General features: G+C 40.3%; 1 protein-coding gene across 1 annotated transcript in view; it reads left to right on the plus strand.

The window, feature by feature from the left end:
- Positions 1–23,030, plus strand: part of ITGA9 (integrin subunit alpha 9) — a 219,723-nt gene that overhangs the window by 20,096 nt on the left and 176,597 nt on the right. The window contains exons 5-13 of the mRNA XM_058833171.1: positions 1,540–1,607; positions 3,841–3,970; positions 5,496–5,581; positions 8,147–8,215; positions 11,456–11,593; positions 14,252–14,357; positions 15,792–15,886; positions 18,708–18,798; positions 19,305–19,350. Of these exons, the coding sequence (XP_058689154.1) occupies positions 1,540–1,607; positions 3,841–3,970; positions 5,496–5,581; positions 8,147–8,215; positions 11,456–11,593; positions 14,252–14,357; positions 15,792–15,886; positions 18,708–18,798; positions 19,305–19,350 (829 nt within the window). The remainder of the gene's footprint in view (positions 1–1,539; positions 1,608–3,840; positions 3,971–5,495; positions 5,582–8,146; positions 8,216–11,455; positions 11,594–14,251; positions 14,358–15,791; positions 15,887–18,707; positions 18,799–19,304; positions 19,351–23,030) is intronic.

Here is a 23,030-nt window from a genome sequence, read left to right on the forward strand (position 1 = left end):
GCCTGGAGAATCTGTATATGGAGAGTTAACAATACAGAACCCCAACACTTGCTGAATAGCTATGAGCTAATATGGGCTTCAGTTCTCAGTGGAATTGTCATGCATTGCCACTAGGAGACCCAGCTGTGCTTCTGGTCTGCTGGGATGCATATCTGCTTTGGCTGGACCCTGCCTTGGCCAAGGATATTGGGCATTTGAACTGTAATTTGTGGATCAAGTCTCTATTCTGCATGGTGTCTCCAACTGAACCTCTTTGTGCAACTGGTATGACCTCAACAAATGTCTGAAATTCTGAACACCTCTATGATGTTAGGAAGAGACTATATGTAATACAAAAGAGAGAATGGTGGGTGTGTGTGTACACATATGTCTACATAAAATATTGTGAAAGAAGGCAGTAGTTTTTATAATTAATTCTTTCTGATCTTCAATAAGACAAAATGCAACTCCAAAGGAACTTGCTTGGTTCCAGAGGCAGTTTGCTCATTGATTTAATGATACTTTTTATCATTTAGCAATGAGTTAATGGGGCTTAAAATAAAAAAAAAATAATCACAATTATCAGGTCATATGGTAAATTGTTTTTGAACATAAATTACTGTAATATACAGGAAGTAGTGATAGTTTGGTAGATATTTGAAAATAATACTCTGGAAAAAAAATGCAAAGGCTCTGATCCAGCTGTAAGTTTCAAATACTTCCAAGATGAAAATACTTGAATTAGAGCAGGGTGGAAAGTGATCTTCTTTTTTTCCTCTTTTTCCTGCTCCCCACCCTGAACTTAATGTTCCTAGAAATATTTTTTCTTCATCATCAAAAAGATACAGTAAAAATTCCTCCAGTTAACAGGGCAAATGAGTGCCATGTAAAATCCTTAAACAAAAGCTGTAGAATGCTGGTTGGGTTCCCTCTGAACAGGGAGCTCTGAGACCGTGGCCATGAAAAGCAGCAGATCTAAACATTATGCAAAAGAGACTGTTGTCTGATCATGTAGAAACACATGGCTTTTCCTTAGTCACTTTCTTCTTCCTGGAGCTTGTGTCCTGAAGCACCCTCACCAGAAATGTTTCTGGGGACTTTGGTGACTGTCATTGTAGGGGAAGATCACTTTATTTTTCCAAGGTAATAATGGGCCTGAGAGCTAAACTTCCTTGTGCAGAGTCCGTAGCACACAGGCATGTGCATCACTTCTTGCTTCCCTCTTCCGAGCTGTGGTGATCTGCCACAGATGGAAGCCTCTTCTAAAGCACATTTACTGGAGCAGTGCTGCTGCTCTTTTCATGCTACTGTGGTACTGCTTGTTTAGCATCTCTGTAGGAGCACTTTGGCCTCTCTCCCCAGCTGGCTCCTTGCGATACTCCCTGATGTGGGTGAGTGTGCTGCATGGTGCACGTTAGTGGCTGATCCACTGATAAAACCCAGGAACCTTGCATGCTGGTGTCTCTCCAGGCTGTGTGAGTAGCAATGCAGGTGGCTCAGGTGAAGCATGTGTGCGGTGCCAGGGATGACCAGTTTGTTTTCTTCCCTTCTTCCATCCAGAGTACAAGAAGAAGTATGGGGAGGAGCATGGTTCATGCCAGGCAGGGATCGCAGGCTTCTTCACTGAGGTGAGCCGGGGCATGTGCATGGAAGGGTTGGGGTTGGTAAGTGGCACTCCTGTTGCATGCCCCAGGAGGAGATTCCCAGGCATGGCTTGGACAGTGGGCTGAGCACTGAGAATGGTCTCTTTCTGCCAGCAAACACCCTCCTGCCTTGTCCAGTTTCCCAGGTGTCTGTTTCTTGCACAGTGACTGTGCAGTGGTTCATGCATAAGTGTATGTGTCTCTCAAGGTCTGTGGACAAGTATAAGTGAATTGACTCTGGAAATGTCTCCAGGGAATAGTCATATTATGTACATCCCAAAACTTGCATGGAGGTATTTATTTCTGCCATTAGCTTTTTACTACAGGTGATTGTAAAACAGTCTCCTGAATAATTTTGTTTATGTATGTGTACATGTGCACGAATATAATGCACGTATATACGCATACATACAGAAGATAAACACTTTTTTTCAGTTCTGCTACAGTTGTTTGTTGCAGAAATATGGAGAAAAAATAGTGTGGTAGAATATATGCACCACAGTTCTAAATACTTTATATAATAATTCTAAATACTAATACTTTTCCTGCACAGAAGTCTATCAGACATGTTTCAGTTTTGTCAAGAATTAATTTGTTCCCTTATGCATGGATTATTTTCTTTGTTAGTGTTTCTGGGTTGTGGCTTTTTTGCTTGTTTGTTTTGGTTTTATTTAGAATTTTTTACGAACACATACCCACTCCTAATTACATATATGTACTGATCTACAGAATGTATTGTCCAGACTGATACAACTAGAATATAGGTTTTCTCTTTCAGAAATTGCCTTCTGCCATTTCAGTAAACTGGGATGGCAGGAAATGTTGCCACAAAGGCACATCTGATAACTGGATGTTCAGCCAGCAGCAGCTGTTTCCTGACTTGCCAGCTCTCCCAAGCCTGTTTCTGTTCCCAGGCTTAAATTCTCCTTTGCTACCCTAGTTCAAAAGATACCTTTGAACTTTTATCACTTCAGCCTGATGGCAGCAGAAAACGCAGATAAGTGGCTTTTTGGGTCAAACAGGCAGTCCTCTATCATATATTCAGTGCTGTGGATTGTAGTTGTTCCTGTCAGTAAGTGACCTGACAGGTGTGGCACATAATGAGGAAAAAGCTATTTATAAGCACATCCTGCTCTTTGGTTGGTTTTGCAGTCCTGTCCCTATGGTCTTATTAGGATTCCTTGTTTTACATCTCCCCGCAAATGGAGCTGGTCACCTGAAGAGGACTTGGATATAATAGCAATTTCCCACAAGGATGGAGTCCACCCATGACTTTATATTGAATGGAGATGTGAGGAAAGCAGCTGTTCACATGTCTTTTTGGGGGATGGAGAACTTCCTGAGCTGAATGCTCCTCAGGCTTAATTTAGTCTGTTGCTGGAGGTATTTAAAACCACATCCAGGAGCAAGGATGCTGGATGGTTTGGGACAGTGTTTTGTGAATTTCTCTTGAATGTAAAAGTACCTTGGATTTTGACTCAAAAACATTGTCCATGACCATCTGCCTTTGAATGCTGGATCAAGCTATGCCTGATTTCTCTGGTCTTTTAAAATGCTCAATCACTCTGGTTGTCTGTAATGATCCCAAGTCATTTTATGATTCTATGATGACTCTAAAGCCAGGTTGTCTCTCAGAGACCAAAGTGTATCTGATAACAGAGCTGGGCAAAATGTTCCACCTAGGACATAACACACATCCTGCTTGCTGAGTGCATGGCAGCTGTTTAGCTTCATAGTTGTAAAATCAAAATCCTTTATGCTGTTTCCATCATGTTTGGTTAGTATAGCATGTCAGCCAGCACTCAGCATCTGTACCTGAGTGATGGGTTCTGGGTGGGCTGGAGTACTGCTGTCTCTGGGTCTTCTGAAGGATGTTTGGGAGAGGCAGCAAGTGGAGAGATTTTTTTGAGAACTATGTAAGCAGGATAAGCTTGATGGTTAGTAAGGCTGAAGAAAGTCTTCTGTTGCAGCAGAAGAGCTGAGCAGAAGTGGACCATAAAAGGGCAGTGTGTTGCTATGGTATATGCAGCAACCTCCACGTTTGGGAGTAAGGAAGGACACTGTCCAAATTCACACAGAGTGGAGGTTTTTACAGATGGACTTATTATTGGTGTTTTAAGTAAATATCCTATCCCTTCTCCATTAATGTGTAAAGTTTTGATTGTTATTTTTTCCTCCTACCCTTTTCCCAACACACTTCTGTTTTTTCCTGTTGTAGGAATTGGTCATCATGGGGGCACCAGGATCTTATTATTGGACAGGAACTGTCAAAGTACTGAATCTCACTGACAACACATATTACAAGCTGAATGATGATGCTGTGATAGCCAGGAGGTACACATACCTTGGTAAGCAGCTCTCCAGTGCTCACTGTGAATAGGAAAGTGCCCAACAATATTTCAAGGCTTTGATGCTATAAAGCTGATACTGTTTTGTTTTTTTTTATGGCGATGAAGAGTATTTTTATAAAAAGTGCAAAAGGAAGAATATTTGAATTAAAGTGGTACTTACCTGGAAGCAAAGAAGCATTCAAAATACTCAGTCTTCCTCTCCTTGTTCTAACACCCTCCCCCCCTACTTTGCTGTAATTTTTTTTTACTAATATAGAAAAGCCATTTTAACTGAATAGCACATTGGATTGTGGTGGGCTTCTTAACTTTCCTGCATTTGCCCTGTAATGGGCAAGTTATTTGCCACCAGTTAAACCACGTCTACTTACATGCATCTTTAAAATGGGTACAACAACCAACTACAGAATTTGTATTGCAGATGCATTTATTTCAGCTAGAATAACGCCATCTAAATGTGTCATTGGCAACTGAAGGAAGGTGTGAAAGGTTTGGTTATAGGTACATCTTTAACTCAATTGGTTTTACTTGCTCTAAAACCAGCTAATGTCCCTAAAATGCTTAATTTAAAGGCTTCCACCTAATCTGAAGTGCTTAAGACTGTTCAGACCTAGAAGGCATTTCAGCAGTTTGATACTGTTTGACTAAAGTCTTGCACTGACCTCTCATTTTCCTCTTAACCTTTAATATTTAAAAAACCTATCATTTTGGAGATACTGCGTGGTGATAGATAAGTGAAGAGTAAATGTTTACCTGTTTACAGACACAAATTGTTTTGCCACTGATAGACTTGAATTATAGGGTTTGCCATGTTGATTAAGGCCTCGTAATTTGTAGCAAAAGAGCAAATACAAAAGAGCTTTAGAAGGAAAGCTACTCTACACCACCTTAGTTATATATTAATGTATCAAATAAAATGGAATGTTTGATCTTTTTCTTTCAAATGCACACTATTTTCGATATATCATCCCATTTTTCTTCTTGCCTAGGCAAAGTCTTTTTAAGCTATTGATTTTTGACCTCTTTGCCTACTGTCCTCTTCTGTTTCCCTTGACCAAAAAGGAACATGATTTTCCAAGCTTTCCTGGGCAGTGATTTTAGCCAAAGGAGGACTTCTGTCTGATCCAAGTGGGACTGTTGCTCTTGGACATGGTACTTTCTCTGTGGTCATATGATTGCTTTTCTCTGTTTGTGTATGCATTTTCCTGTTTTACTGTTTCCCTTTCTTGACTTGCAGTTGGCAAACTGCTCCCAGTATGAGTTCCTCGTGTCCCTTGGTCATCTCCACTCACATGGCTTTCTTCTCTCAGCTTTTGGAAGGGTACTGGAGGGTGCACTCTCACTTCCCATCCTCATGAGCTTTTGAACAGAATATTGATGCATCCTGACAGAAGGGTTGTTGAACTCTTAAGTGCAGCCCAGGAGCAGTGAAGCCTGTTCTGTCTGGCTGGTCTCTTTCTCAGGCTCTTTCCTGTCATGGTTGGTTATTTATTTGATTGATTGATTTATTTCCTTTACCACTCAGGCTATGCAGTGACAGCAGGTCATTTCTCTCAGCCGACTACCACTGACATTGTAGGAGGAGCTCCCCAGGATGGAGGCATCGGAAAGGTGTGGTTCTTTATCAAACAGTAGTGTGGTTGGATGTAACAGTGCATGAAATGGAATACTGATGTGGTTCTAACATGTATGAGTAGTCAAGAGTTTTTTTTGTCTGCAGGGTAGTTTTGAACACTGAGCAGGGGAGAGGTGAGGTAGTTTGGTGAAGTTGTCAAATTTTCTCAACCTGTACCTCCTGATGCCTTGCATCCTTCTTCCCTCTCTTTCCCACCCAATCTTTACAATGCCCATTTTAATGAGAGACAGACAAGATCTTCCACACTGCTTTTGTTTAGGATTTGTGACATTTAGATATTCCTTAAAACTTTGCTAGAAATGTAAATACTTGTAAAAGAGAAATTGTCTTCTGCTTCTTTTATTCGCACATTTGACTATTTCAGTATTTACTTCAAGATATCTCTAAGAGAATGAGATTAGGTGATTTGATGCCACTTTTCTTATAAACTTCATAATACATTGATGTTTAGTGTATTAGAGTCTGGGTTTTTGATAGCTGTACTTAGAAATCTTGGTGATAGTCTCTTAAGAAGGAAGGAAACTAAGAAGACCTTCCTGTAGGCATATGTAGGTTCAATGTCCCAAAGATGTAAACAAGTGAATGGCTACACGGAAATGACTAGTGAGTTAGGCAAGCCTGGATCTCCTGTGCTGAGTATCCATGTGCTGTTGGAGAAACTGGTTGAGGATGACCTCTTATAATCTTCTAGATCAAAGGTGGAAAAAGTGGGGGCAGGGAGAAGGGAGGGAAGAAATGTAAAGGATCTGCATTTTGTCTCTTCAAAACACAGTCCTTTTGGGACCTGCTGTCACTACTTGCTTAAATAGGGATGTCCTGCAGCCCCCTTCCATCTTCCTCCCTTTGGCTTTCATGCTCTATAGTGACATGAGTTGTAACTGAATGATAACAAGCAGTGAGAAGTCTTCACTACCACTATCCTGTTTAGGCAGATTATTTTTGATAGGAACCATGTCCTTGGGATAGCAGTGTAAGTGGGGAAAATGGGATAAAAGTAGAGAATGAACTTGCTGCTTATACCTGATCTGGCATGACTAGGACATACAGGATATAGTAGCATCACAGTTGCTGCTGAGGGGATGTGTACATCAAAGACATAGTTTCTTTATCCCAGGTGTTCTGTTACAGCTTCTGCAGTGCACCTTACTTCCAAGCTGTTTTTTCTGTGAACAAATTTAATTTCACTAAAAGGAGGAGGGTGGGGAGATACAGCTGCTAGCAAGAGATCCACAAGAAAGCGATTGGCTCTGTAGTTTAAAGACTACTGCTCTAGTCACAAAAGCTGATGTTATTCTCCCTTGGCATGGGATGTGGGTAACAGGAGCACATGGCAAAGTGTTGGTAAGAAGTGCTGAGTACAGAACATTACATTGAGCAGTCCTGTTGTGCTTTCCAAACACTTTAATAAGATGATCTTTTCCACTTCTCTGATAGAACGTGATTAGCATTGTCACACCTTTCACTTAAGTTAAAGCCAAAATTCTTAATGAGACTGGGTCATTTCTCCAAAGTCACAAAGAGTGTCTTTGTTTAAGACTGGGTTTAGAGTTGAGACACCTGACAACATGCTGCTGCTGCTAAACATGCCACTGCAAAAGCTAGGGAGTCCTGGGTATATAGAGCAATTGTCCACAGTAAACCTGTGCTGTGTTGTTGACTGAAAGCAGCTTTGAACTCTGTCTCACCACCTGTAATAACTCAAAAAATAACTCACCACACATTCAACTATGTCCAGTGCTTGGCTCTGCCACATGGCCTTGGAAGTAAGGGATCCTCTGTCCTTCAAACTGTGTGAGCACCTGCTTGGAGGGAACCTGTCAAATGCCACAGGAGTCTCAAAGACTGACTGAGCCAGCCTTTCTGTTGAAGGGAATCCCTTTCTATAAGCCATGCAGTTTACATCTTCAATTTTGGTACGAGATGTGTTCTTGAACGTGTATCATCAATACTTTTATCCCTGAGGATTCCAGATTAAACAGTTTCTCCTGTGGAAATGAGCAATGAGTAGGCTAGGTTTGAATAGTTTTCTGATTTCAAAATGATTTCAGACAGAAATAGTGGAAATGTTATGGGTGGTCAGATTGGGATTTCTACTCTGACTGTTGCTAAAGCATCATGAAGTTTGTAGTGCAGTACGTACAGGCACATTTTCTTGATAAGGGAATGCTAGATAAGGGAAGGGGAGCAGGCTTATGCATTCTCAGTCTTTTGCCCTACTTATTTCCAGACAGTCTCCAGATGCCACTTGTTTGAGAGTTGGGAAGTTGTTTGGCTAGGTGCTTTTAAATGCACACATGTGCACATAGGCATACCAAAAAAAGTAGGCAACAAGATAATATTCAAGTGTTTCTTAGGACAAGCCTGTGATTTTTCAGGACAGTGGAGAACTCTGTGTCATCTTTTAAAATAAGACTGACCAGTAAAGTGGTCATGAAGTTGGATCCTGGCAATAGCCATGATCATGATTTAGATATTATTTAGAAAGCACAAGTGCTTCATAGTTAGTACTGGTTAACTTTTTTTCTTTTTTCACCTTTCAGGTTTATATTTTCAGAACGGACAGACAGTCAGGCTCTCTAATAAAGATTTTTCAGGCTTCAGGAAAAAAGGTGAGCATTTACATATGTGTGTTTTCTATTAAGAGGTAGAGGGGGGGAAATAATGGCAGTCATCCTGGAGCATCATCTTCATTCCACTCCTTCATAGTTTGTCCAGCAAACCCTGTTTCTTCTTATCGTCCCAGAAGAGCTGAACCTGTTTTACAGATCAGCTGTATGCCATTTCTTCTGTAGCAGTCATGACTGCAATGTCTGCTCAATGCCCATGTGACTGAAATAAAAGGTCTTGCTGGAAATTGTAGTAGTGGTTCTCTTTCATTTTATGTGACTGTATGTAGCAGTAACTGAGATGTGGGACATGGGGCACCAGGTGAGCCTAGATGCAGAGATTTCCTCATAGTAGATGTTACTGAGAGATGTGGGTAACCTGGAGTTTAGTTTAATATGCAAAGCTCCAATCTGTTTTCCTGTGCTGTGACAAGGGGGATATTGCAGTTACACTGTTTTGTGGAGGAACAGTTTCATTGCCTTGACAGATGATGATTTCCCCCTTCCCACTATAAAGCAGTCTTGAGTTCTGTTCTTGACACTGATGTCTTAAAGCTGAGCTGCCCTCCCCCTCCATGAAATTTAGTGAATGCTAGTGAGATCTAGCTTCCCTAGTGTGGTGTTGTGTTTGAATGAGGAACAGTGTGTGTTCTTCATTTGGGGGCTTACTGGAGCTGTGTTGCAGGAGAAACAAAATGGACAGTATGTGTAGCAATAGGTAACAGCAAAAAATGTTTCATTTGGATGTAACTCAGTGATGAAATGATACCTCTTATCTTGGGTCTCCTGTTCTTCTGGAAGGAGAAGTACAAAAAAAAAAGGGTTTCTGGAGGCTTTTGGCTCTGGTAAGACTTGCTACTCTCAGGAAGACCCAAAGTGTTTGCCTGTATCCTCAGGTTCAGAGTGTTACTATGTCTTGTTATTTTTTTTTTTTTTTCCCCAGCAAGACAAAGTTGCAGTATTTAAAAACTTGCCTGGAATAGGGATATTAATTTAATGAACTTAATGAAATAAATTTAGTGAAATAAACTACAAGAATGTGTAGGTGGGTAGTGTGACTTGTATTTTAGGGCCTCCTCCAAAATTTTACTTTCTCTGCACTGGCAGAATTACAGACATCTTGAAAGGAAAAGACCTCCCAGTTCATCCAGGGCATCTCCTGTATTTGATTGCTTCCTGTTAATTTCTTTCCCTGTTGAGTTTTAAATGTCCCTAAGGATGTGCTCCTGACTGTTCCTCAACCTAATAAACAAAGCCATCAGGAAGTTTCCAGGTCTTAGCCAAAACCTTTCCCTTTTCAATTGAATTGTAACTTAACTAATCAAGTATTTACATCATTCAAGTACTTCTAGAGTTCTTTTTCATTAGCATCTTCTTTTACAAATTCTCTAAAATCCAAATGAGAATTTTATTTTAAAAGAAGCCTGTACTGAATCACCTTTTTTTGTTTGGTTGTTTATTTTTGTTTTGTTTGGTAGAAGCAAAACCAGACCTGCTCAGCAATGAGCACTGCTTGGAAATGAGCTTTCACAAAATGCTGCATCCTCCCCAGTGGTGTGAAAGTTCATTGTTCTGACATTCTTGGTAGACAGATGTGAACAGCAGGCCGGTTTCTTCCTTCCTTTCTTATTAGTGGAGGCTGAAATAGGAAATCAAATGCAGACAAGAAAAAGGAAAATTCAATACCTTGTTACAAATGTGAAGTGTGCAAACTTCAGGTTCTTCCCTGAACTGTGAGCGCTGTGAACTCACCCATGCTGCAGACATACCATGTTGCAGTTAAGTAAATAATAGCTTTTTCCTGAAAACTGCCTGAATACATAATAAAATGCTTTTCATAACTTTTGTTCCTTACCCATGAGAAATTTACCCATGAGAAATTTCTTTTAAAACCTTTGTGGAGTAAAAAAATAAACAAAAAAATCCACAAGGGAACTTAAGCTACAAAATAACTGGAATCAAATCATATTTGAGGTCTGACTTTAAACCCACACAAAGAAAGCACAAAGATCTGCATTAACAAACTGAAATGCTATTCTTCAATCACCATTGCATTATATATTTAGAAACTGTTAAATCTTACAGACTGCATAGAATAGAGTTGCTGCTGCCCATCTTCTAGCATGCCCAATACTTTTGGTTAATGCATGTTAACTTACAGGCACAGAAGACTGTAGGTCAGAGATCTGCTGTGAGGAATGTAAAAGCATTCAAGAACATAAATAATTATTTCTTTAACATCAGTTTTTCCCTACTTTGTAGGAAACATCACTCTATTTCAAATATGAAGTGGTATCTTTCCCTGTTTGCTGCTGAATCAGCTTTTAATTTTGAGGCTATAGTTTGTAGTTGGTTTCAAAGAGTATGTCTTGTGTTACCTTAGCAGAAGTGAAGGAAATAAGGAGGAAATATCATTCTTGCTTTTGTTTTCCTTCTTGTGTTTAAATGTGTTTTGAACTTTATAGTGTGGGTGCCAGTTGGGAGATAGTCTTCAGTGTTCACCCACATAAAAAAAAGTGAAATTAATATATTTCTTTATTTTAAGCAATTAAGATTATTGAGCAATAATTAGTGGCGATTGAAAGTGGTTTACATTTGTTCTGTATCAACTGAGAAGCTTTTACTGAAAGTCTTTATTTCTGTATCAACTTACCTGCCTGTACATGAGAGGAAAGGCAATGATTAAGACCGACAACCGGTACGCCCTTTGACAGTGATTGAAGCAAATAAATACAAATAGAACAGAGAAAGATAGTCTACTATCAAGCTGTAGTTTTAGATACCTATTTTCATGGCCTTTTCGTATTTTTCTTTCTTTCTTTCATTATTTCTATAAGGTGTCACCAGATTATCTTCAAGGAAGTTTGGCACTGGGCATGAATAATCACTGTCCAGGTCTGGTTGGGAAACTCATTTCACCCCTTCCTAGTTTTAAGCCTTTGACAAGCAAAAGCTAGTCTAAGAAAGCTCTTAAAGTGTCTCACTTAAATGTCTCAGAGTATAACTTCTATTCTGTTTTAACATCAACGTCCAGGCTTGATGCATTGTTACAGTAGAGTGTTTTCATTTCTGCCAGAATTATTCTTAAACCTTTCTCTCCAGGAGTGCTTGTGAGTGATAAAGCAGCAAGTCGTCTTGTGAAATTAAAAGAATAACCAGATGAAACAAAAACCACGCTTATATGATTTCCTTCTGTGTGTGGGCAGATACTGAATGCTTTGTTGTGACTCAACTTGGTTACAGATGGGCTCTTACTTTGGCTCCTCCTTATGTGCAGTTGACCTGAATTCTGATGGGTTGTCAGATCTGCTGGTTGGAGCGCCTATGTTTTCTGAGATCAGAGATGAGGGTCAAGTCACGGTCTACATCAACAGAGGAAATGTGAGTATGTACAGGAGGTGACTTGGTAAGGGATGAGGATGTGGGTCCCTGGCAGGGTAGTGCTTATGTCCTTCCGGCACTGCATGGTGAAACTCAGTGTCTCAAATAAGTGGGGGCTTTGCTCTAGCAAAGCATGAGGTCAAAGGAAGGCTCATCTGGTATCATAGTTTGCCAGATGCCCGCCCATATTCATGACAGACCTGTAAATCTTTCAAGGAGATCTGAGAAAGTGACTGGTTGTATGTTGGAGCTTGGTGGCATTTGTGGTTTTATGTGGATTTGATGCCAAAACCAAGTAAGAGTCAGCAGCTTTGACTGAGTTTCCATTGTCTTTTGGGTGGTCACTAAAACCTAAAACACAAATTAAAACACAAATGTTTGAGGACTGAGGAAGAGGAGAGAAGGCAGAGATTGAATTTGTGTTAACTTTTACATTATACCCCGTATAGAGATTTTAGGGGAAGTTATCAGCTGGGAGTGTTGGATTTCACAAGACCTAACAACAGGTTTTGGAAAAGCCTGAACTTTGTTGCATTGGCTAACCAAGCCCATTCTTATATTTTATTTATAGGAAAATGATGGTTGTTTACATACTATTAAATATTTAATATTCAGGTCCTAAAGCTGCTATCTTAAAGGAAGAGCTGATATGGACTAAAATTATATTGGCTTGTATTTAGTGAACTTGGAGTTTATTTATTCTAGACTTCAAATTCACCAGAAGTCCTAGGATTTAGGAGACTTGAGACGTCTCCTAAATTTTTGCTGTAATTTTATTTTTTATTACTGCTCCTATAATTGAGCTTTACTATTTCAGCTTTTTCCACAGGAGATTCCACCTTTTATGTTGCAGTGTTGCTGTTGGGTCCTCAGGATAGGGTCCAGAATGCCAAAAAGATAGCCAGCATTTCCTGCTCACAGTGAGAGTATACATAAGTTAATGTTTATCTTCTATAAAATAGTCAAGAAGCTAGTGTGAGTTTCTCATACTCCTGTGCTGGGACTGTTACAATTAGTTGCACAAGCAATGGCTTGCAGGATTGTGAGCTTTATTTTGGGCAGTGGACATTTTAAACTTTGTTTTGATGCTTTTTCCTTGGTCCTAAAAATTAAGAGCAAGGCATGATTAAGGGATAAAGGGTTTTTACCTCAGTATTTAATAAGGATCTTTATGGTGCACCGCTTTGACAAGGTGGGATGCGCTGCCATGCATACACCTGATAGATCGCGTGTACAATTTACAATCCTTACAAATTAGCATATCTAACAAGGATGCCCCAATGAGAGGCTTGAATTAATAGTGTGATATCATCACCCTATCACCAATCATCACTCACCCTGAAGAATTCCCCCCTGGATGGGCCTAAGCTTTATTTACAGGATGTATTTTAAAGAGGACCTTGCTTTCTCAAGATAATGTAGAGCTTTCCGGCCTCCAGCTGTGAGGCCTCTGGGATGTTTGGTCTCCTGGCCTAACAGAATATTAGGACTATGCTAAGTTATTGGACTTAAGGAATTACAAGTATGCATGTTAAGAGCACTGAGGATACATAAAAGATATTTAAAAGAAAAGGCAGAAAATCATCATGGCATCAGTTTCATTCTGCAAGCACCATTGCTTAAGAGGTTGTTGCAGAGGATCAGTGAAAACTGTATTATAAAACAAGAATGCATAGTGATGCTACATTTAAAATGGTTGTATTTTGGCCTTTGCTGTGAGAACTGCAAAGAATGCAGTCATGCACACAGGCCTGCCTGTCTTTTCTCTGTTGTGTTTCTGTTTCATTATGTGGGATTTTCTTAAAGTCAGCAACGCCTTGCAGCTAAGTAAAAGACTTTAGTACATGTTCCAGAGGGTAGCTTATTCTCATTCACAAAGGAAACAAAACCAAAACAACCCTGAGGTGGGTACAGACTTAGACTGTGTAACTAAATTTTTTTTCCTGGGGAAATGTTTCTTTCCTCTGAAGGGAAGACTGCAAGAAAATAAAACTTGAGTAACTGACCAAAAGGTGGGTGGGCAAGAAATTCCAGTGCCATATAAGGCTTCTCACAGCATAGTAGTACAAAGCTATTTAATTTTCAACTTTTCTCAGTCTCTATTTGATTAAATACATTTCCTTATTCTTAATTTAAGGAGGCTTTTGGAGGACTTTGCTTTAATCCTTCTGTCCTGTACTTAAAATGGTTTCAAATCCAATTATCAAATGTTCTTTGCTTAGGGAAAAATATTCCTCAGCTTGCTGGAGTTTAGCTGAATAAACTTGGACTGAGGATTTTGGTCCTTGGATGTAATCTGCCAGTAGAGCAAACTCTGGGCTGTTATGTTTTAGGCATCTGTAAACTTTCATGATTCACCAATCCCTGTGACTGCATGTAATTACATCTCTGAGTTACTGTTTAGTTAATTTAGTATTTTGGTTTAGTCATGCACTCCTTTGTCTTCCCTTCCCCATGTAAAACTAAAATCCAGAAGGTTTAAAACAAGTAAATTTGATTCCTAGAGCCTGGGTAATCTGATTGCAATGAAAGCAAGAGGCAGGCTGCAGCTCTGCCCCAGGTAATTCCCACAGCACATAGGCAGCTTCCATGGGGAAGGCTTACTTCATCCAGGGCTTCCACCATTTCCTTGACCCTGTTTTATTTCTTGTTTGCTAGGGAGTGCTGGAGGAGCAGCTCACCCTGGGCGGTGACAGCGCCTATAATGCACACTTTGGGGAGAGCATGGCTGCCCTTGGCGATATTGATGACGATGGCTTCCCAGGTCAGTGCAACTTCCTCCATGGCCCTTTCTCCGTAAGTGTGAGCAACGCTGGTGACACTGTCAGTCTTGCATGGCATGCATTGCTTTTCCAGGCCTGACTAGCATCTGGGTTCAACCTGAGGATAAATCTGCTTGTGTAGGATTTGTGTGCTAAAGCATTTTGTAGCTGACTGTCCTTGATGTTGGTTTAGTTTGTTTGTGCAGGTCACATTAACATTGCTTTGCTCTCCTTGCTGTTGAATTGTCTTCTTCCTGTATGTCTTACAAAAGGCTTTGGATAACCTCACCCTGAACAAAACAGAAACCTATGTCTGACTTCTTTCTTCTTGCCCATTTCCCTATGTTTCCAAGTCTTTCTGATTTCACTGACATAATCTCATTTCTTATCAAGAAGTGTAATTCAGAAGTAGCTCGTCACTCCTGATAGCACATAATCTATTAATTTCTCTCCTTTGCTTTGTTCTCCCTCTGCTCTGTTCTCAGGATTCTCAGTGTGAGACCCCATGCTGTGAGAGTAGTAGGTGAGAACAAAACATCCATGCTCTTTTTCTGCCCTGGTTTCTGGAAGTGCAGATTAAGGGCTTCTAAACAAAGGCTAACTTAGTGTGTGCCTGGATCTATTTCTTCCAGGCCACTCAGTACACAGTATCCCATTAAGCCTAACCCAGCCTCATTGCAGGTTGCCCTCACAAATCATGAACATGCTCTTCCTCTGCATCTGGACATGCTTGTGTGTTCTTGCTAATATTTATAGTCAATCATGGTAATGGTGAGACTGCAGAGGGAGTTGAATTAGTCCACTCCATCAGTGGGTACAAAGCAATTGTGAAAAGCTTAATTTTAGCAGATAGCACAGTCACTAGATCCAAGTAGGAGAGGAGAATGGGAGGTGGGATCATGCTTTCTGTAGGAGTTTGCAGTTAAATTGGATCAATTGTAATTTGAAAATTCACTCTCAGAAGTAGATTTTTAATTCTTGCCTATCCATTTAATATACCCAGCTTCTTTGTGACTGGATTTTCAACCAGTCTTAATGTACTGCTACAGTAAATATTTCTCCAGTCTTGTCTTGGTTCACAAAGCTGATGTTCTCATGGGTTGAAGATTTGGTTATGAAAGGATTCTAAATTCACTTTTTTGAGTATGGTTGCCTTGATAAACACATTTTTATAACAGAACATGTTTCTAATTAGGCACAACATCTGATTCTGTGAAACATACATATGTGTACAAATTCATATGGGTTTCTATATTTTTAAAGTTTATCTTAACTTGTGCTCTTAATTAAATCAACCAAGTTCCTTCTACTCAGGTTCATATAAGCTGCTGATCATCTTTGTCATGTGGAGCTATTTTCCTATGGATAGCTGCATCCTAAAATTCGGGAAAAGCTGGATTAATGGAATGGATTGTGAAATCTGTGCTGTTTTACAGATGTTGCCATTGGAGCGCCTAAGGAGGATAACTACATAGGAGCAGTGTACATTTACCATGGGGATGCCAGTGGTATTATACCTCAGTACTCTATGGTATGTGACACTATTGTTTATGTTCCCTGTCTGAAAGCCACTTTCCCAGGACCCGCAGAAATAAGCCATACTTAAGGGTCCCTTAATAGGTAACCTTGTCATAGCTCTACATCCTTTTCTCAGTCCTGGTTTGAAGATGGCTTCTCCCAAAGTTTGTCTGTATCTGTGCTAAAAAGTAAAATTACGTTAGTCAGGAGGTATTTTTTACTGTCTTTTGTTACAGCTGTCAGCTCTATCTTCTTGAAACAAGCAGGGTCTTAAAAGTTGAGTGTTAGTTTTTAGGGATAATACTAATGCAGAGGAGAAATTAAAACCCTGGAAAGGTTGGGCATGCAAATTATGGAGAGGCCTGTGGGAAGTCAGGAGGTTGCACTTTCTTCCTTTAGAAGCATACTTTGTGAGAGTGAAGAGTTATTAACTGTTCTTTTGTGCCTCTTTACCCACCTTGTTGGCCTTCTTGCATTCTGACAATATGTCAGAAGGCCATTCTTAGGTGCCATCCTCCATACCCACTTATGAAGTAAAACCTTGTTTGGGATATGCTGTGGTATCTTGTGCAGAGACGACACAGTGCAATTTAGCTGCTGTAGCCAGGCAGTAGAGAAGATAAATTTATGCTCATGCTGCCCAACATGTGTCTCATAGTCTCTGTCTAGCACATTTCATTGTTCTGAAAGCCTGACTCTTCCCTCCCTCTGTGTGTTTGAAGTTCTGGTTGTTTTGTCTTGTTGCTGGGTGGGATCCGTCATAGTAATCCGTTTACACAGAATTAAAGAGTTCAGTGGTTATATTGGCAACTCTTTCAACAGAGTATAAAAGTTTAGTCCTTCTGCCTTTACCATGTATATGGCATGCAGTGCTTTTGAAAAAAAAGGAAGTGACTCTAGTGCATTTTAGTATTCATAATGTGTAGCATGTGGAGGATTCTGCCTGATTTTTGCCAAGAGCCACTGGTTAGGAGGTTCTTCTCTGAAAACCCCAGAGCTTTCGAGATCTTGCTGAAAAGGATCAGATTTTTTTGGTTTTGCTTTCTTTTTGGTTTGGTTTGATTTTTTTAGTTAGGATTTTTCTTTTTTGTTCATTCATGAGAAAACTTTACATTTTTGAGGAGGACAGATAAAGCACATATCTCTCCACTTGGTCAGTAGGAAAACACTCAGCTCAAGAGTGTGGTAGAGTATGTGTTCATTGACTCTTGTTAAATCATTCCTATCATTGCCCCGTGTTCTGAGGCAGCCAAGGGGGCACTGCTTACAGGCATTGTCTCTGTGCCATTTCCCAGTGTCTGGTGCACTAGACACACTGCTGGTTCAAGTCCCCTGTGCAACCAAAATGGTGTAACAGCTTCAGCTCTTTACCTATCTGCCCTGGATTTGAAAGAAATTTTGTATCTTATTACTATGTTCCTGATCTGTCTTAATGCTGTGGAGTTCCTCTTTGAAATAAGCTATGAGAAGTGGAGGAGGTGGGGTTCACTCTGTTCATTTTGTTAGCTTTTCCTCCTCCCTCCTCCTGCTTTCGTCATTTAAAGTGCTGGTAATTTTCATTCTCTGATGTCCCTTCAGCAGCTTCAGTGGCATCTATTTAGCAGAAGCAGCTGACTTAGCTTTGTGTCCTGCTATTTTCATTTATGGTACTTAAAACAGCATTATTCTTCTGCCTTGTAGGCTGAAAGAACCGACAGATGTCTTTTAGGTGTTTGCACGTGGGATTTACCTCCCTAACTGGGACCCCCAAAGATGAAATGCGAGTGTAATGTGGGGATGAAGTTACTTCCAGTTGTCTTAAGCTTACCTGCCCACGAGTAGAATAAGATCTGTACTCAGAGGAGCACTCTTTTTCCCTTTAAACTGTCAGGATATCTGACTTTCAACTAGTCTTTTTTTCCATAAATTTTCTGCCTGAGCTTTTGTCCAATATTATGTTCTTTTATGGGAGGGCCAGGAAAACATGTTACAAACAGTGAAGTACCTCCAACAGATTTAAAATTACTTCATGGTTTCCTCTGTCTGTAACTTCTGTAGTCAGAAGTTGATTTGAGTTCAGGTCTTGTATTGGTGGCCCAGCAGGATGATTGAAAGCTGGGGCACTTCTGATTGCCTTCTTAGAAAAAGAGATTTTGATATGTTAATTTGTTTCAGATGAAGGCATTTGCAATGCAAATCATTTAGAGGAAGTTTTGTTTTAGTAACTAAAAATAGAAAGAAACTGTATTAGAAGTTAGTTAATCTTTGTGTTGGAGAGGCAGAAATGAAATACAACTTCCAGACTTACAGGAAATACTCTGTAATAGGTGATGGAAACCAGAATTTCCAAGTGGGATGAGAATTAATCATTTTGCCTTTGAGTATGCTGGCAAATGTGTTGAAAATAAATGGTTGTGTGTGATTTTTTGTTTTAACTAATCATTAATATTGTCAAGATGCTTCTTAAAAGTTTTATTCACAGAAATTAAGGTAATAAAAAAAATAATCTCTTGGGTGCAGTTATATTTTTTCCTCATGCAGAAATCTGTTTGATGTGTTCCTTATTTTGATTGGGTCTGCATGAGTATTGTAATGCAGGTGTGGGATTTTAGTCCAAGTCAACACTGGTCTTCTACTAGCTGGGAGCAAAAGGGCAGTCCACAGTCTTCCTGTTAGGATGTGTGGGTGAAGTGCAAGGCAGCAGGTGTGTAGCACTTCCAACCCACAGAAGAGAGACCCAGTGGCCATGAAAATCATGCTCAAATGTTTTAGGATTTTTTGTTCTGGTAAGGTTTTTTTTTTTTTAGAGGATTTTTTGTGTTAATGACTAATTTCACTTGTGTTCTCTACTGCAGAAGCTGTCTGGGCAAACAATAAACCCAAAGCTGCGTATGTTTGGCCAGTCCATATCAGGGGGAGTTGATATGGATAGCAATGGTTATCCAGGTATGTTGGCTACTCTGGCAGTGAGAGCATCAGGAGAGTACATCAGCAGTCTGAGAAAACAGCAGAGATGGCTGTTTTCAGGCTGCTAGTTCCTGCCATTGCAGGTGGTCAGTGAAACTGAGCTGCTTTTTCCGTTTCCCTTCTGCTACTCAAAACTCCTGATAAAAATTTTAGGTGATTGCCTAATTCAAGTATTTGGACAGTCAAAATGATTGAGAGTTCAGTATCTGGCCAAGGTTTTAATCTTGCTCTGTCAGGACGGCAATCTTTAAGGAATCCAAAAAGTAGACAATAATATAATAGCAGTAATAAAAATCTAACAACAAAGCAGAAGTGAACATCACAGAACTAATCCTTCAGTTATAACATAATGATATATGAAGGGACAAACTGACTAAGTCAGAAAATGCCTTTTTTAGATTCATGCTCTGTGATTTAGCAACAGATTTGAGAGAACTGGATTTTATTCCTCCTTTGTAACTGCCTCAATGTTACAAACATTTCAGATATGACTGTTGGAGCCTTCCTTTCAGACAATGTGGTACTTCTCAGGTGAGATGTCTTTTTCATTCACTGTTGTGTTCTTCTGTTTTCTGTTTCTATCTTCTGTGGTCTAAGACCGGTTTCCTCCCTAGTTTAATGTGGCCAGAAGAAGCAAGTTGGACTGCTTTTTAAGCAAAATCTTAGACATGAATAGTGTCAAAGAATGCGGTCTAATTTAAATAGAATAGTGTGGGGGGGTGATGATACCAGGGTAATACCTGGTCTTTGAAGAAAAAGGGTTAGAGCTGAAAGGAGATGAGTTGATCTCAGTGCCCCTTTGGAAATGTCGCTCCTGACTTGTGACAAGGCTTTTTTATTATTCTGATGTTTACTTAAAGTAGATCAATTAAAGGGAATGTAGCGGAGCAAAAAATGGGTAGGATACCAGGATGTAGTTTTGCAGATATATATATATATATATCTAGATATACATACATATACACACACACATATGTATATATATATACACAGTTTTGCCGATATATGTAATTTTATAATGGAATGCAGAGTGAAATAAGAGTCTTTGGGGAAATTAAATATGGATATGTTTTCAGAGCACACAGGAGCTGCGCTGCTGTTTCAAGTTTGTTAGTTAAGTGTAATTTAATTGCTTTTTCTGTCTGACAGAGGTGGGACAGCTTGATTCACCAAATTATACAGGTGGGCAAGTGACCTGGGTAACAGAGTGCAAAGCTGGATTCTTGTCAGTAGCTCTTTTGTTACGCTTGTTAATATTAAATTAACAAGTCCTTTCAGTACTTAAATATCTTTAGGAACTCCTGCATCTTATATGGAAGATACAGGGATGGGGTGACCCTCATAAGACAAATGCTGGAACTGCGGAACAGATGTGCCAGCCTTCTTCCTGCCCAAGGCAGGAGAAACTTGGCTCAATATTTCCATTTGAAACTGAAGAAAAAGAAAAAGGAGACGGAGGGAAGAAATACTCTTGATGATCAGCATGACAGGTGGTCAGGGCTTTTGAAGAGTTTTCTGTTTCCTTATCATATATACAGGGAACACTAGTAACTGCTTCTGTGAGAAGGTGTGCTGTGCCCCAGATGGGAATTCAGTCTCTGAAGCTGCTTGAAAAAAAATGGCATTTTTCACCTACATTGATGTTACTTGCAGAGAGGGGAGACAAACTTAAATGTGATTAAGGCCACATACATCACAACAGCACAATGACCACTGTTTATGCACTCAGTTATGCTTGTGCATTTCAGAGGAAATTAGTGCATTACTGACTAACTTTATGGGCAGCTTGATTAGTTGCTGTTACTGCCAATTTACAGTGTGTCCCTCTTCCTGTTAGGATAAAGAGATTAAACTTTTTTCCCCCCATGCATCCTCTCACCCTTCCCCTTTTGTGAAGTCCTTTAAACAAAGCCAACAAATGTTTTGCCAAGTGACATTTAACGCCTTTTGTGGAAGTCTTTCTTAACTTGGGGCAGATGCATTCTGTTGATCAAATGTTCGTATGGCTCTTTGACAGATGCATTGGGTTGTTTTTCCCCAGTGAATAACCAAGTGACATATAACATTAAGGAAAAATCACACAATGCATGATAGCTGCAGAAATACTTTTTTGAAGGAGAAATATTTTACTAAATCAGTTATAGTATTTACTCTTTTGTATCTCCCTAAGCATTCAGAAAGAGTGGGGTTTTTTTGAAGGTGTGAAATGATCCTAGGATGCTGACTTTTTTTCCTCCCTTCCCCCTACTGCATATATTTCTAAGGTTAGCATTTATTTTTTATCCTCCATCTCAAAATGTGAACTTGCACTGTTATTTCAGGCTGTGGTAAAAGAGTCTGAGCAGCTGTATTGGAGATTGATGTGAATCTTGTTCCAGTTCATATATATTAGGTGTAACCACAATCACTGCTCTCTTCTCCCTCTCCCCTACCTCTAAATTTAAGTGGCTTGTGGAGTGAGTGTCCTGAAGTGGTTTACAAGCTCTGGCCTTGCATGGCTGCTGGGACTACCTTAGAACTGAATCTGCTGGTTGCTGCACATTTTTTTTATTACTGTAGTTGATTTTGGAAGAACATGTTCATTTTGAACACGTACAGAATTGAAAACAGGAAGAATAACACCCATAATTTTTGGGCTGAAGTCCTGCACTGGAGATGGCTCAGGAGTGCCTGAGTTTCTAGGTTTCGTTTCCCAATCAAGCTGCTGGGGCTTCAGTGTTGTGTGAAAAAGGAAACTGTTGAGGAATACATGCAGTGCAGCTGGCTTGGTGTGTGAACTTCAAATTGAGCTCTGGGTGGTGGGAGCCTGAAGCAAGAGAACACTCAGGGACACTGAGACACAGCAGGAGCTGACAAGTCAGGAGGCAGAGGAGAGACCTTTGTGTGCTTGGACTGTGAGGGTATAAAAGCCCATGGGGTCCTTTTTTGGGGGTACCACCTTGAGCTGTTTCCATGTTACTGCACTGTGAATAAATGGCTTTATTAAACTATGGGAGACCTGGTATGACTATGTGAGTGTGCTGTGTGTGTAGGGAGTCAAGAGGTGACTCGATCTTCTCAAGTGTGGCCCGGCTAGCTCAGTGATGAGGTTTCTCTTCACTCGAGTTTCGAGCCAGCATATGTTTGTGGGGTTCACTGATTTTCTTCAAGAATTCAAGTCTATAGAGCGAGTAAAGAAATCAGGGGGGGACTCTCTCTCTGGTTTGCATTCCACAGTTTATTTCTGTGAAGGGGAATCCAAAGGATGAGAGACAAAGGATTTGGGGTCTGGGGGGTTTCTTTTAACAGGGTTTCTCGGAGGGTGGGAACATCAGAGAAAGAACCAATTATTTTTCTCAGTTAGTACATCTTACAAACTTTCTACAAATCAAGGTTACACACACCAAGATAAGAAATAACAGACACCAGCTTCTTCAAATGCCCACAAAGGTGTAGGAGTATTCTCCACAGAGGGACAGAGGGGGAGAGAGGGGGGGCTTGGTTTCCTGGCAACACAGGGGGGAAGGAAAGGGAAGGCAAGGTAAGCATGCTCTCTCAGCTTCCATAGCTCAGAGGCATTCTGGGACAGGAAAAACAAAGTTAGAAACTTCCGTGTTGGAAAGAAGGGTCTCTCTTCTCCCAACCCCGTGCTTTCCTGGGCTAAAGAAACTTCAAGCAGCTGGAAATACCAGCAGGGTCTTCTCTTTACTCTATCCGGCCTCTCGCCGTGGAGCTGAGGAGAGAAACTTCAGTAACCATGGTAACTTGACGCCAGGTAAACAGTTAGGAGAAAGAGAAGCTGGGGGGGGGAAATCACAACTAAAAGATGGGAAAAAATACTTTTCAAGCTATCAACTACAACAAAGAGGGGCACCTGTCAGCTCACTGCAAATGAGCTTTGGTCCCAGGAGTTCAAATCCCTGGTGGTGGGAGTGTGGCTGCCTGAGTGCCTCCTGGATGGTCAGACAGGGAAGTTTCCTTAGCAAGACACCTGTGCCTTAAGGCACTCAACTTGCCCTGTGATTCTGCTTGAGGTGTCCCTCAGCCAGGAGTACTGGTAGCAATAACCTTGTGCTGGAGTTGCAAGAGTAGAAAGCTTTTGTTCACAGTGCAATGGATAATTCTTGAAAGACAGTTCAGCAGTGTGATAAAAGTATTCAATCCTTGTCACTCACCAGAAGGGAATTAGCCAAACATTTCCTCCTCCAGAAAACATAGATGTGGTGTCTGTT

The sequence above is a fragment of the Poecile atricapillus genome, chromosome 2, assembly GCF_030490865.1.
Source record: "Poecile atricapillus isolate bPoeAtr1 chromosome 2, bPoeAtr1.hap1, whole genome shotgun sequence".
In the NCBI taxonomy this organism is placed as follows: Eukaryota; Metazoa; Chordata; class Aves; order Passeriformes; family Paridae; genus Poecile; species Poecile atricapillus.